The sequence below is a fragment of the Notechis scutatus genome, chromosome 1, assembly GCF_049901735.1.
Source record: "Notechis scutatus isolate UNSWTSFEM ecotype Mainland chromosome 1, rNotScu1.2, whole genome shotgun sequence".
NCBI lineage: Eukaryota > Metazoa > Chordata > Lepidosauria > Squamata > Elapidae > Notechis > Notechis scutatus.
The window spans coordinates 236473877-236489380 of NC_142009.1; the positions used below are offsets into that span (position 1 = coordinate 236473877).

The 15504-nt window shown below is 39.1% G+C and overlaps 1 protein-coding gene across 6 annotated transcripts in view; it reads right to left on the reverse strand.

Annotated features, from left to right (window-relative positions):
• Positions 1-6215: 6215 nt before the first annotated feature.
• The window catches only part of PIDD1 (p53-induced death domain protein 1), a 34177-nt gene continuing 24888 nt past the window's right edge, over positions 6216-15504 (reverse strand). For all 6 annotated transcript variants that reach the window (XM_087950812.1, XM_026668228.2, XM_087950815.1 and 3 more), the window contains 6 exons: positions 15303-15453; positions 14437-14560; positions 13066-13184; positions 12065-12172; positions 9020-9225; positions 6216-6829 (listed from right to left, as the gene is read on the reverse strand). In XM_087950812.1, the coding sequence (XP_087806938.1) occupies positions 6592-6829; positions 9020-9225; positions 12065-12172; positions 13066-13184; positions 14437-14560; positions 15303-15453 (946 nt within the window). In that variant the 3' untranslated portion in view covers positions 6216-6591. The remainder of the gene's footprint in view (positions 6830-9019; positions 9226-12064; positions 12173-13065; positions 13185-14436; positions 14561-15302; positions 15454-15504) is intronic.

A 15504-nucleotide genomic window follows, 5' to 3' on the forward strand; every position in this document is an offset into this window, starting at 1 on the left:
AGTTCTGTGAAGATTCAATATTTTTTTTTGCTCAAAGCTCAATTTTTACCAATATTTGGTTATATTAAGGAAATGTGGTGGTGCAGTGGTTACAATGCAGTATTGTTGGCTAATTCTGCTGACTGCCAGCAGTTTGATCCTCACCATCTTAAGGTTGACTCAGCCTTTCATCCTTCTGAGCTTGATAAAATGAGGACCCAGATTGTTGGGGGCAATACACTGACTCTGTATATTGCTTAGAGAGGGCTGTAAAGCACTATGAAGCAGTATATAAGTGCTATTGCTATATTTATACAAGTCCTATACTGATTTTCCAAATACAAGAATACATTAAAGCATGAAAACTCTAACAAAATCAAAATACAGCTCCAACTATATATTATTCAAACTTTATCAAATGCCAGCCAGCTTCCAGAAAGCCCTTTAGATTGAAGATGTGTTGGCATCAGCAGATCAATAACTCAAAATAACTCAAAAAGAATATTAACATAGATGCTGCCCAGAAAACACATGAGAAACAATTTATAAGGTCACAGATAAGGGCAGTATTTTGTTGCTTTGTGCATAGTCTAGTATGGAAACCAGCTTTTAAATATTACTCTCAGTAAAGTAAAATTGAATCATGATGGCCAACTTTAAAATAAATATTTTTTCCCAACTGGAAGACCTCCTTATTGTAATGGTCTATACTGCAAAATATTATTCTTCAGTCTGTGACCTATAAATGATTTTAAACAACTTCAAAATGTTTCTACAGCTTCATCAGTTATCCAGCACTGCAAAGATTAATTAACCGTTGCCAATTAATTGGATTGCTCTCGCTTTATTGCCGCTATCAAAGCACAATTCAACCTGTTGCATAAAAGCTGGACTACAATAATATAATCTACTCTATGCTTATCTCTATGCCAAAATACTTCATGTTCTTTATTGCGTGTTGATGGACACCTTGTCCTGGCCAAAAAAATCTGGTTAACTCAAACTGAGTTCTCTTTTCTTGGCAAGGAGACCTTTGGAACAGCACTGCTGCCACCTACTGCAAGCCAGGCTGTGTATAAGCCCAGCTTTCTTGTCTTAAATCTGCAGAGCCCCACAATAGCTACAAAATCAGGAATATGGTATGTTTTTTCAGACTAACACATTTTATTAAAATTTATTTTAAAATCACTTTTGTCCTCTGAAATTCAGTAGGCTGGAAATGAAAATATGCAAAGTTACAGAGGAATCCACGTACACATTAGAGGAGGAATAAGTGATATACGTTACACAATTCTGAATATTTGCTGAAGAATTTATTTCGTTGCACAGAATAATTATACAAAATGGACACATTTTATTTTGAAAGCAGTTTGCAAATCACTTTGCAACCTTCGGCATGCCAGCTGGTACTGGTTATTTGTCAGAGGTTAACAACAATACACAGAGCTTTGACCCATTTCATTATGCCAACTACATTATTAGGTTACATAAGAATAAACAGCATTCTACATATTACAAATAAAGGCAATATGCCCTGTTTTTAACCTCTCCAAAACTGGAGTACCAAATGAAGATTTTCCTAATACAGGCAAAATAAAAATCATACACCAAAACAAGTGTGTGTGTATGGGAGACGTTGGACAACTAAATCTCTAAAGAAATTATTCTTGGCAGGGCCAGAGAAGGAATAAATAATAAGATTAAAATAGAAATATTTCATTCTTCATGCTTAAATCACTTATCTGTCCAACTACCTGAAGAATACAGACGTAATAACTCCCTGGCAATTCCTATTGGGGAGGGGACACAGCACTTAAGGTCTTGTTAGAACAGAGATGAAGGACTAGCAGGACCAAGAAAAATCCATCTGGTTGGAGTTTATTTAATTTTTACAGGTCCACTGTAAAAATGGACACCTCATAAAGTACCACAGCTTTATAAAAGGCGAAAAACTTACTTTTATCAGAATCTGCAGAAAATATCTAACTCGAAGTGTCTGCCATAGAGGTATTGTGAAAACGTTTCACTCCAGCTACGGCAGCAAGGGCTTCTTTGTCTATTTGGCCGTAGTTCCTTTTGGCTTTCGACAAAGTCTTAGAATAGTAGGCTGTGGGGGCTTCCTTTCCATTCGGTAATCTGTGGCTCAGTACTGCCCCGATGCCATATGGTGATGCATCGCAGGTTAGCTTTAGAGGTAGGGTCTTGCTACATTGCATCAGTACGGTATCCAATGTTAAAATGTCTTTTATTTTGGTGAACGCGGTGTCTTCGGGGGGAGGGGGGGGACACATTTCCAGGTTGTATTTTTATCCAGTAGTCTATGGAGTGGTTCAGCTATGGTTGCCTTCTGTGGCAAAAATATGTTATAAAAATTTAGTAAACCCAAGAAGGCTTGAAGTTCAGCCTTATTTTGTGGGGTGGGGGCTTCCTTAGTCACCTTCATCTTGCTTTCCGTGGGTCAGATGCCTGACCCATCGATTAGGAAGCCCAAGAACTCTATGCTCGGTACGGCAATGTGGCATTTGTCCTTTTTAAACGTTAGCCCCGCTTCTTGAAATTGTTCTAGTACTGCTCTGACCCACTTCATTAGCTGAGGTTTGTCTCCGGCTGAGATTATTACATCGTCAAAATAGGGGACAACTCCTGGAAGATTTTGTAACAGCCTTTCCATGATGCTTTGGAATAGGCTGGGGACTATGCTAACTCCAAATTGCAGCCGCTTGCATTTAAAGGTGCCCCTGTGGGTCTTGATCGTCTGCGCTTCGGCAGTGGCGGCATCCACAGGCAGATGTTGATATGCCTGGGCTAAGTCCAATTTGGCGAAGATCTTGCCCCGGCCCAAGGAATGTAATAAGTGCTGAACCACTGATACCAAATTTGCGCTCTGTTGCAGCGCGCGATTCAGGGTACTCTTGTAGTCAGCACAGATTCGGGCTTCACAGGGGTAACTATAGGGGTCTCCCACCTCGCATGGTCTACCAGTTCAACCTTGGGCCGCAGAGCAAAAGGGACTCTCCGGGACTTCAGTTGGACACGGGCTATGTTGGGGTCAAGGTTAAAACCCTTATACTTGTCCAGCTCACTACTGAAGATGTCCCGGAATTCCCTCTCCAAAGCATCTAGGTTGCTTCCGCTGTTTGATCTGGCCATTGCTGTTGCGTGGATGCCTGTGAGGCTGATCTGCAGCGGCACAAACCATTCTCTCCCTAGGAGGCTGGGGAGATCTCGGTCCATGATGGTCAGTGGCAGGGCTCCCCGGAAGTCTCCGTATTCCACGTGGCATGTTTTCTTCCCTAGCACCGATATTTTGCAACCTTGGTAGTCCTTCAGTATGGTTCGTTGCGGCTGCAGCTGGCTCTGGCTGATGCAGGAGTTGATCTTTTGTAGGGCTGCCCAAGAAATCATGGATATATAAGACTCGGAGTCAACTTCCTTCGGGCACAAGGTCCCTTCAATTCTCACCTGGGTGAGGATCTTGTTGGATTCAAAAGTGTCTGTGTGTCCCACTCGGGCATGTGCATAGCCCACAAAGGTATGGTGGGTCTCCTCCTCCCAGACGCCATCTTGTTTTTTGAATTTCACGCCAGAATTCTTCCGACCCTTGTATTGCCTGGTTGGGGAGTATGCCCTGCAGCTCTGTTTGTTCGTTGGTTGGCTGGCTCTGCAGACTTCCGCGATGTGGCCTTTCCTCTTGCACTGCCTGCAGATGGTCTCCTTAAAACGGCAGGCAGACCGGGGATGGTTCCCTCCGCAGCCTCCACAAGGCTTGGCCCCCTTGGCAGTTCCAGGTTTGCTGGATTTTACCTGGTGGACATCTTCCTCCTCAATGTCACTGCTTTCAGAGCGGGATGGACTACATGGTGCCCTCCTCGCGGCATGGGTGGCGTGGACCTTGCTGCTGTCCTTGACTCGGGCTGCCAAACAGTTGGAGGCTTCCGCAGCTTTTGCTTCTTCCAGGGTCTCCTTGAATGAGACGTCCTCCCTTGCGAACAGTCTCTTTTGCAAGGTTAAGTCCCTGAGGCCGAGGACTAGCCGGTCCCGGATCATTGCTTCAGCATTTGAGAATTTACAGTTTTTTGATAGTCTCCTCAATGCAGCCATGAAATCATTTATGCTTTCCCTCTCCTTTTGGCTCTGGATATAGAAGTTGTTCTGGTTTGCCAGGTACGATGGGGTAGGCTTGAAATGCCCCTTCAGTGCTTGTTGTAGCTCGTCCCAGGAGATGTTTGCCAGCTCATCTGCAATGAGGACTTCGGCTAGTTCATAGAGTTCTGAATCGCAATAGGTTAAAAAGAAAGCCTTCTTCTTTGCGTCAGATGCTGCCTGCATTCTGTTCCAAATTTAGGTTGAATCTTCCCATGTACGAGGACCACTTCTCCTTGGTTGGCTCGAATGGGATCGATAGGAGTCGGTGGGCCATGTTGGTTCGCTGTTGGTTGGAACGGTCGAGTTCGCGATTCAGCTGAGAAATGGCCGTGGTGCCCACGAGGTCCTTGTCTTCCTCGGAATCCCATCCTCACCGCCAGTATTAAATGGGCGTGGATAAGGAAGGAGCAGGACTCAGGAGTGCGAAGAACTCTTTATTTTAAAGCCGGAATCCAAAAAGCCAAGCAACGCAGCAGGTGCCGGCTTTATAGCTGGTGCTGTCCAACACTTCAGCCACTGACGGGGATTCAATCTTCCCGCCAGTGGCTAGACCAATGAGTGGAGTCTGACATCAGACTCCACTTTGCATATAACATAAACTCATGTAAATGTAGCAACATGCATATTTAACACAGTGCAGTAGCCTGAACCTTCTGACAGGACATGAGGATTAAAAAGTAGAAATACATTTACCAAAGACAACTTTCTGTAAAAAGGAGCATCTTGTCAGTTTGATCAGAACTGGCTTGATGGCTTACAGAAACAATGATCAAGCTACTTCCAGTTTCTAGGATAGTTTTAAAATGACCAGTTTTTTAAAAGAACAATAAGAAATATTCACTTTATATGAGTACAGATACTGAAGGGGCTGGGAGTTAGGGTTAAGGTTTAGGTTTTTTTAAAAAAAAAACCTAAACCAAAATTGTCCTATCAGTCAGATGACTTTGACTACAGCCATGATTATATCTTAGATATCCAAGATAAATGGTTGTGGAACTACCTGGGGTAATCTGCCCTGGATCTGACACATTATCTTGGTTGACGTAATTTGCCTTAACCATGGCCTACCAAGTAAACCAAAATTACTGGAATCATATATAATGCTAAGCTATAAATTACAATTTACAAATAGCAATGGTTAAGTGTTATACTTCATGCTAAGTCACAAACAAAAACATGACATTAATATATTAAATGGAGACAGAGATACAGTGATTTACAATATGTGGTCCTAGAGTTCGTCAGAGGATATTGTGCGATCTGTTTATGGTCTACTAGGCTTTCTTTCTTTCTTTTTCTTGTTCTTTCTTTCATTCATTTATAAAGGAACATTTTAGAAGGACCGAAACAGGGCTGAGAAGCTTCTCTTGTTGTTTAATATTCTTCAGTATTCTTTCTTTTTTCCTCTAAGTATCTGGTGAAAAATAGATCAGGTTCTAAATAAAACGTGGAAGAATGATTCAGTTTTATGGGAGCCAAAATCCAGTTTTTCTTAGTACGGATAACATTCAAAAGGATGAAAGAAATTATGGGAGGCCACTGTGTTAAATCACATCAGCAGATTGAGCAGAGCCCTAATTCATGACTGTGTTTCAGAAATTCTGCTACAAGGTAACTTAAAACATGACAGAGATTTCCCATCACTTGTATCAGTAAAAGAACAGCTATCCACCGAGGAGAGGCAGGAGCCGAAATTTTAGTACAGTGGTATTATTCTCCTAACTCCCTCAAATAAGAGATCCTGCAAAGTCCAAGTGCGGAAGTAAAACCAAGGATCATATCAAGAAACAATTAAAAAATAAGCAATGTGCAGTTTGCTTCTAAAATATGCAGTTTGCATCATCCTTAAGACAGCCCAGTTGAGCCACTTTAAAAACCTGGGAGACTCAGAAGTTCTACCCATGAGGAACAACAAAAAGAAAGAAAGAAAGAAAGAAAGAAAGAAAGAAAGAAAGAAAGAAAGAAAGAAAGAAAGAAAGAAAGAAAGAAAGAAAGAAAGAAAGAAAGAAAGAAAGAAAGAAAGAAAAGAAAGAAAGAAAGAAAGAAAGAAAGAAAGAAAGAAAGAAAGAAAGAAAGAAAGAAAGAAAGAAAGAGGGAGGGAGGGAGGGGGAGGGAGGGAGGGAGGAAGGAAGGAAGGAAGGAAGGAAGGAAGGAAGGAAAGAAAGTCTTAAGTTCCATAGGCAGCATTGTGCACTGATCTGCTTTATGTATTTTAAAGTCATTTTTGCTTTTAAAAAAGTAGAACTTTAGTAAAACTTAATTGGGAATCTAACTTATCCCAGGTGAACTTGCAAGTGGCTGCTTACTATTATCTACTGTAGTAAAAGCCACTGGTGGCACAGAAGCACAGCAAGTTGGCAGCAAATACTAAAGAGAAGAATTGAACAGTACCAGTAATCTTGAAGAAGAAATAGCCTGAATTTGATTAATTCTATTTTGTTGGGCTAATCCATAATTGTTTAGCAATTATCCTGTAACAATAGCAGAATCTTCAGTACTACTTTCTCGGTGCAGGCCCACCCTCTGAATAGACTCTGTGTATTTTTGCCTTCCCAGTCCAATAATGGTGGTGATCTCATCTGCTATGTCTTGGCGGCCACTATCCTCCATGGCCTTAATCAGCTTGTCTATGCAGTCAGGCTTCTTTTCATTTTGCTGAGCCCAGGAGAAGAGCATATCTAAAATCTGAGTATGGAGATCTTCCCTAGGGGTGGAAAAACAACAGTGGAAAAAAAAAGGTTTGTATTACACATATGAAAGTCTAGTTTGCTTTAAGTATCAATATCACACCTTCCAATGTGCTGCTATCAATTTACATAATAGGGATTGATTGATTATTTAATGTACATGCTGCCCATCTCACTATCAAGGAACTCTAAGCAGCATAAAATGGTCACATGTAAAAAAGTGGTAAGCATTAACTCATTATTTTAAGCAGCAACTTGGTTTAATGTCTTCTGAATAGGAAAAACATCCTTTTGAGGGCATAGCTAACAGAGTAAACCTAAACATTTGCTGAATCCAGCAGCATCCTAGGGGTAAGGAAGCCATAATACTTGAGCTCATGGGAGGCATGTAATCCCCACAGGTTGTACTTGCATGAAATATTAAACTGCAAGGATTGGTTAACAACTTGCATGCATGCCTCCCATGTTAACCATTTAAGTAAATATGCTGATCAGTCACACTGTGAAAGTGTCCTTGTCCCTCTGAAGGAAGGATGGACTGGAAAATCTAGTCTGTGTGAAGTGGGATAACCTGCTGAACATCTTGTAGAATCACCTGCATATGCTCCAAGTTGAAGTGGGAAGAAACATCTGAATGGCACGTAACATTATGTAGGAGATTTTTGAACCTATAAATCCCAAGGAAATAGACAGCTCTCTGGATTAGATCCTTCCCCACTCAGGCTAATTGAAGTGGCCAAGGAGAGAATTAGGAGTTGGACTCAAGCTGTAGTCAATGTTTCTTTGCGGGAAGATGCCAGGAGAAGTCCTTAAAGATGTTCATCCACTCATTAAGAGGCCAAGACTAGATCCAACAAAACTAGACAATTATTGTACTATAACCAAGTTTTCTTTCTGAATGTAAGGTACTGAGAAAGTTGTGAGGCTGCAAAGGGCTATGGAGGATATGGATTATCAAGACTTTGACTATCGAGGATCAGACTGGATATAGACAGAAACCGATTGCTATCACAGATGGTGGGACTTTGAATAGAGGTGGCATGACTATTATTGTATTCCTGGATTTTTAATGGTATTCAATGCAGTTGACTACAGTATCTTTCTGGATCACATACATGGGTGGGATTTGGAGGCATGTTGTTATGGTGCTTCTGAAGACAGGTGGTTAAGAAAGAGGTTAGGCTTCAAAGAAACTTCATTATGGAAGATCTCCCTTTCCCCTATTCCTGTGCAACATTTACATGAAACTGCTGAAGACATTTGCTGGTTTGAGATGAAGTTTCATCAATATGCAGATGATACTCAGCTATACATTTTTATCTGAAGCCTGACATAGATATCATAACCCAGTATGTGAAGGTTGTTCAAAGTTTGGTTGGGGAAAAACAGGCTTAGGCTTAACTCAAACAAGACAAGAGTTGCTGTTGATTCTGGGGCTGACTGATTCCAGGTCTGGGTATTATTTGGCTTTTGATCAAATCCCACCCCCCCACCCCGCCCCAAACAGGTTTGGGAAAGATAAGAGAATGACCAGCAGCAAGATGGATAGGCTCAGTTACAATAGCCATGAGTGCACCTTTGGAAAGATCCAGCTTACTGATAGCTCATAAAAGAAAAAAAAATATTTACACGGTTGCTAACAGTTCAAAACAACTTAATGGCACATAATCAATTTAAAAAATCAAATTAGAATAAGGGTTTTGTTTTTTGCCCTGGTCTAACTCCCTGTGGTATCTTGTCCCTGCTCTTTGACCCTGCAGAGATATTCTATCCAGTGGTGGGTTCCTCGAAAGGAGTACTCTTTAGTTTAGATGGAGTAGATTACCACTTGAAGGAGAGATGACCCAACCTTCATGGTCTCCAAGATGCAAGTTATAACTCTTCCAAAGAACCTTTGAGGATTAACTATGCATAGCAGCATGATTGTCTACAACTCTAGCCCTTTACTTCTATTCACTATTTAAATTAATTTTTATTCTGATTCTGCATTCTATTTTTTTCTATGTAAGTTCTGTCAGACAACATCACAAATAACAAACAAGCAAAATAGGAAAGCTGAATGGTATGATAACTCCAAGGCAACACAAAAAAATACTTTTTATCATCTAAGAAACAGATGAAGATATAAACAGCTGGATTATTGATGCTTTGGGTCATATTTCCTGAATTAATTTCATGGTTTTTTGATGTTTTTTCCCCATTCTCACCTGTTGTTGTACTGTATCCGCTCCAACTGCTGATAGGACAATCCCAAGTTTAAGCCAATGATTCTCCATTCAGCTCCCATGCGTCCAGCAATGCCAAGGAGATTGGACTGAGTCAAATAGCCAGTTTCAGCATTCCCCAAATTCAAAGGAGGAAGAGAGAAGCCATCTGGAGTTGTGGGCTGCTTGTTTACCTGACTTTTCAGTTTCTGATAGAACAGAAGATAACACATTATCTTGTTATCACATATTAACATGTTATCCTGTTATTCATGACATGTTACAAAACATGGCTGTGACCGTCCACCTTGGATCTAGAGTCAGAGTGCACTGTTCTTTGGATAATTGATTCTCATTTTGAATTCACCTTAGCACGAAGTTTTGGTGTGTTCAACTGTTTCAACTACCCTCATCATTTAAATTCAATTGATTTAGCTCTACTTAGATGGATACTGTTCTGTTATGGATATATTTATTCAGAATTAATTTCAGGTAAATGTATAAAATATTGAAGTACAACCATCTTTAATGTACAATTATGGTCAATTGTCTTCCATTCATCATTGAGTCATGGGAAAAAATCATAATTGGTTTGGTGTGTTCTGGAAATTTCTTCAACTACTACAGATTTAGAGAAAGACATCCTTTCCCCACTTAGAAAAGACTCCAAGCTCTGTTGGATTTCAACATCTACCATCTTGATCACTGATGTTGCTGATTGGGACAACATTTATCCAATGTTTTTGTTTCTGATTTTAAAATTGGTGAAATAACAACTTTTGCTATTAGTAATGTAGCTTTTGTGCCTTTAAAGTGTAAAGGAGGAAGGTTTCTACCCACTAATATTAACTAGTTCTTCAAAAAAATAATGAGAAACAATACATATTTTTGGCTAAAACATAGTCTCTGGTCTGTCTTAGATAAATTACATAAAAAATTAAAATTAAAATAGTATTCACAAAAGTAGAGATTGTACTAAAGGAAGTGCCATAAAGACAGAAGTTGGTTCACCATGAGTTTTGGGAAACTTATATGAACTTATACATACAAAATGATTCAGATACCATCTTGTTAAGGTCCTATCAGTTTCAGCCAGAAAGAGACTTGAGTAATGATGGGTTATAAACTCTCCTGGTCAGAAGTTATCTGAAATCTGTTGAAGGGTCAATCATCATTCAAGGTTAAAAATATACTTAAAGTTTTGCTTATCAGTTAATGGTTAATAAAGGTTGGTTTATTTTGAGTTACGGAAAGTATTAAAATGTGAACTGGGTGTATGATATGGTACAAAACACAGATGTGTATGTTATGCTAAGAAGGAAACAGTGAACTTTGAATTAGGAATGGATAATAAAAGGTTAGGCATTAATAAAGGCATTAATTTGGAATATTTATCTAAATGAAAGATAGGTATCTTCTTGCTTACATCTAATCTCTTAGGAATTTTATGATCAATGAAATGGCCTGGAATATGAATTTGTGTTAAGTATATCATATAATGATGCAATTATACAACATACTTGCTATTAAACTGAGTGTGTTCCTGTTTATAAATTAGAAAGTATCCTTACCATTAGAAGTGCATACTTGTGAGCTGAAACATCTTAATATTTGAAAATTAGAAAAGTTATCCTTTATAAAAAATAAACTATTTTAGAGAAATTCTATTTAACCACTGTTATATAGTGAAAACCCACATTATAGAATTATAAATTGTCAGTTAAAGAGACCAATGGATTCTCTTACTGAACTGAATGAATCCAACAACAAAAAATTGGTAAATGTTTATTGAAAGTATATTAATTGTCTATAGGCAATTAATTGGCAGTCAATTTTTTAAAATAATGGAATTATTTTCCTAAGCAAACATAGCTAACTTAAATAGTTTTTCAAAACCCTACATACTATCCTCATGCAGTCTTTAGCCAGATGCCATTCAAATGTTCCAAGATCCAACCAACCAGCTTTAATGTACAAATTATTCTTAATAGTCTTCCTTCCTACATATTTTATTTTCATTTATGTAAAACTATATATATAAAAGCGAAATACCACTCGTGCATCATTCAGAACCGTAAAGCCTACAAACTTGAAATTTGGCACGTATGTTCCTCTTGGCTTCTAGGTGCTCACTAAGAAAGGATTTTTCGAAATGACCATCAGAGTATTAGTGTTTTGTATATTATTATTAACATGCTCTGATGCTAAGGAGTTCTACTCCCCTTCCCCACCTGAAAAGAAATCGGTTCCAAATGCAAAACACAAACAGAGGAGTTTCAATTTTAGTTTCACAGCAGCAACCTGCTTTAGTATAGGACAGTTGAGCTAAACCACGCCCAGGCTCCTTGCTGTCTCCTTGCTCACACAGCAAATACTGTTTCACTTTCCAAACAGCCCTCAACTCTCTGACACACTGACAGGATGCTAGCCAGATGAATACTGATGGATGCTGGTAGGCAGAGGCAGAATCCCCCCCCCCCCTTATTTTCCTCCCAAAAAACTAAGCCCAACCACTTATTTTTGTAGCAAAGCACAGGTATCAAGCTAGTATTTTATATAATTTCATACAGCTGACAACACAAACAACACCAAATGTAAGTACAAGTCAGTACAAAATAGCAAAACCCTTTCCTGTTTCAATGATGCCTTTAAAGTTCAGCCAGTAAATATAAGGTTATAGTTTTAATAGTTCTATTGTGGCTTTAAGGGTATTTTATTATTTAATTATTGATTGGGAACCATCCAGTCTGGTATAAAATGGGTGGTTGTATAAATGTTTTAAATAAAATAAATAAACAACTATTAAAACAATCAACTAACAATTCCATATTTTCTCTTGATACCCTGTCTACTAATACTATCATCATGATATAAGGGATATTTCATGTGAAGTATTAAAGGAGTAACTGCATAAGACAATCTGTGGGGTGACTGCCTTACATAAACAAGTGTCCATGCAAGACACTTCCCAATCGGCAAGACCAGGGGAAAAAAGAATAGCAATCCTAGTGCTACACTTGTGGATTCTTCTTTGTGAATAACACTTACAGGTAGCTTGATTGGCAAGGTAGCTAGCCAGTGAGAATCGGGCCCCTTCCTCCTTCTTGTAATCTCTTCAGGAATGTTCTCAGGGACTTCTCCTCGATAAAAGGAAACCTTCAAAAAGATATTGGCCTTAGATAGATTTGAAAGAACCACAGCTGGCTGAGATGTTGGTGTTCTCTCATTTGGGAGGTTACTTATTTGTGCATTTATTTATAGAGGTTCTGGGATGAGATAAATGCATAGCAAATATTCTGTCCCTGGCATATTGTTGCGTGCCTATTATCAAACCAATCTGTTGAGGATTATTGCTATGTTTTGATTACCTGGGATTTGCTGTGCTCATTCTTTTGCCCCCCTCCACCCCAACATTTCTTTTATAACTTTAAGTTAGTGTTGAAAACTTTCTTGTGCTTTCTTGAACCACTTTCAAAAGTGGTTTGCCATTACCTCCTTCCCAGGATTGAGAGAGACTGACTGGCCCAAAGTTGCCCAGCTGGCTTTGTGCCTAAAACCACAGAACTTAAGGTCTTTCAGTTTCTAGGCTGGTGCCTTAACCATTACACCAAACTGGCTTTCTTCTTTTGCTCTTACAAACTGTGCATTTGTAAGCTCTAGTACTATCAATGCATAATATGCAATTAAATTCATATAAATTTCCTTATTTAGAAAAAAGATATATATCTTGATATATCTCTATCTCTAAATTCTGAGGTAAAGTGACTTTGGGTTCAACTGTGAACAACAGCCATCCATGAAGCACATTCTACAAAAATAATTGGAAGACAATATTTATTACAATTTAGTACAATCATAATTATATGTTCATCTTTTGAATTATGGAATCAGAGAATATAAATAAGTTATGCCACTGCACTCGGACAATGAGAATTGATATGCTGGTATTAATTGAATTAGTAAAAAGAATTGATATGCTAGTATTAATTAATTGGGGTACAAACTATTATGGGAAATTTTACTGTGGATAAGAAGAGAAGCATATGTACCTGCCCTTTCACAGCCTTACTGTTTCTGTCCACTTCAGAGGTAATATAGACTTCCTTCACATTTTTCAAATGAGAGAAAAAACTGAATGAAATCCTTCCATCAATACAGTCTGGCCGGTCTGAAATAAGTTTGAGAAAATAACCCAATTTGCTTAAATAATTTCATACTTATAAAATAGCCCCCTGCAGCTAGAAGTTTTCTAAATGGGATGGAACACAACTTTTGAAATTCTCAGCTACCACAGGATCAGGTTTGGGAAGGCTATTAGGAAGACTGAACTTCTTTGACATGTTTTTGTCCCACAAAAAACAGAATTTTGGAACCAAGTCATTTCAATTTTCCTTTTTCCCATCCTCAGTCTCAAAGTAAATTGTAAATTTTGCCACACATTAGCAAACCATATAAAGTATCCCACATTTATTACTCAAATTCTCACTTGAAATGACTCTGTTAAGAAGGCAAAAAGAACCACTTTCAGTTAAAGGCCTTTTCACATTAATATCATGTGTCCTCCCTTCTAGGACAATGCCCTTGAAATTTTCAAGCACCTAGGAGTGCATATATAACATTTATCTAAAACAGTTTAAAGCAACTAAATCTTTCCCTGGAAAATTCAGAAAAGGAATTTCCTCCTTATCCATAAATTAGAAACTAGTCCCAGGGGGGCGGTGGGGGACAGAGGGAAGTGATTTCTATAAGTCAGAGGCAGGAGAACTCATATTTATTGTTTCTCAGATATAGGCCTCCACTATGATACCATTTAATACGGGATTAAGATGTATCCAGGTTCTGCCTGTGCAACTGATTCTCTCTTTTGGAAATACTGAGCTATAGTAGCACAATGGTTAAAGTGCAGTATTTCAGGCTAACTCTTCAATCCTGACCAGCTAAAAGCTGACTCAGCTTTAAATCCTTCCGAGGTCCGTAAAATAAAGACCTAGACTGGGGGGGGGTGTCCTTGGTGCTCTTTGAGCTTGCTTGTTTTCTTGAAGATGTTTCATTACCCAAACTATGGTAGGTAACATCATCAGTGCTAGTAAAGAGTGCTGTTTGCTGTCAGTTTATATTCTGGTGTCTTGCCTGTCTGGAAAGGTGGGGACAGTCTTAGGGATTCTTTGGTTGGGCTGTTTACGAATGCCTCTTTGGCATTATTTTATTTCAACCCTGAACTGCAAATATTCCCCTTTATTAGGACCTAGATTGTTGGGGGCAATATGTAAACTGCCCAGAGAGTGCTGCAAAGCACTATTGGGTGGTGTATAAGTCTAAGTGCTATTGCTACTGTTATGAACTGATTTGGAATTGCACAGCTAAACTTGAGTTATGGAGGCATCCATATGTAAATATAGACAAGCTGTTTGATATTTCACCTGCATCAATGCTGATGCCCCGTTCAAAAGCTGCAAAGAACTGCTCCCCTTCAAACATCTCCACAATGTCAGATGGCTCAGGGCCTCGATATCGGTCATGGAGCTTTTTCAAAACAGGATCCACCTAAAAGACCATCAGAAAGGAATAAAGAAACTAGAAGGTATTTTTTAAATCCTCATTTCTTTATCCTTGTACCACTTCAATGGTAAGATTCAGGTTTCCAAGGAAATGAGCTCCCAGAGACTGGCTGATTGTACTCACTGTTAAGAGATGTCTCCCGAGTTCTAGGTTGCTTCTCTGCTTGGTTAGTTTCCATCTATTGCTTCTTGTCTTGCCTTCTGGTGCTTTGGAAAAAAAGCTGACTCCCCCCTCTTCTCTGTGGCAGCCGCTCAAATATTGGAACACTGCTATCATGTCACCCCTGGTCCTTCTTTTCTCTAGCCTAGGCAGATCCAATTCGATCTGTTCTTCGTATATTTTAGTCTCTTAATTGCTCTTTTCTGCACTCTTTTCAGAGTCTCAACATCTTTTTTTATATCATGGTGGCTAAAGTAGATGCAGTATTCAAAGTGCAATTTATATAAACATACTATATACAACATACACTCACAAATGAATTTTGTTTGTTTTGGCTCTACGTTTTTGTAAGTTTGGCTCCGGACACACGCTTACAGGCCAAGTGCAGCTTTAAATGAAGAAAACATTCCTACTTATTCCAACTATATTCCAGTTTTTAGAACTCTGACTACTAAGAACTTCGTGTTTGCAGAATACAAGCTGCATTTCCTGTGATATGGTCATTATGTGTGCATCGGTATATGTGATGTGTGCAGAGATGTACTCATCTGCACATGCAAACACCCACCTTGTGCTTTGGGAGGCACTGGAGCAAAACTTGTTCTGGATCTTTCTTTCTCTGCAGTGCTATGAAGTTCACCTGATACATGCGCAACCTTTTATAGACTTCTTTAGCAAAGCCACCAATATAGGCTTTTGTGGTGCACCATAACCAATACCTGGAAGGAAAGGGAAACTCGTGAAATGATTTGGATTGGTCCAGGTCTTCT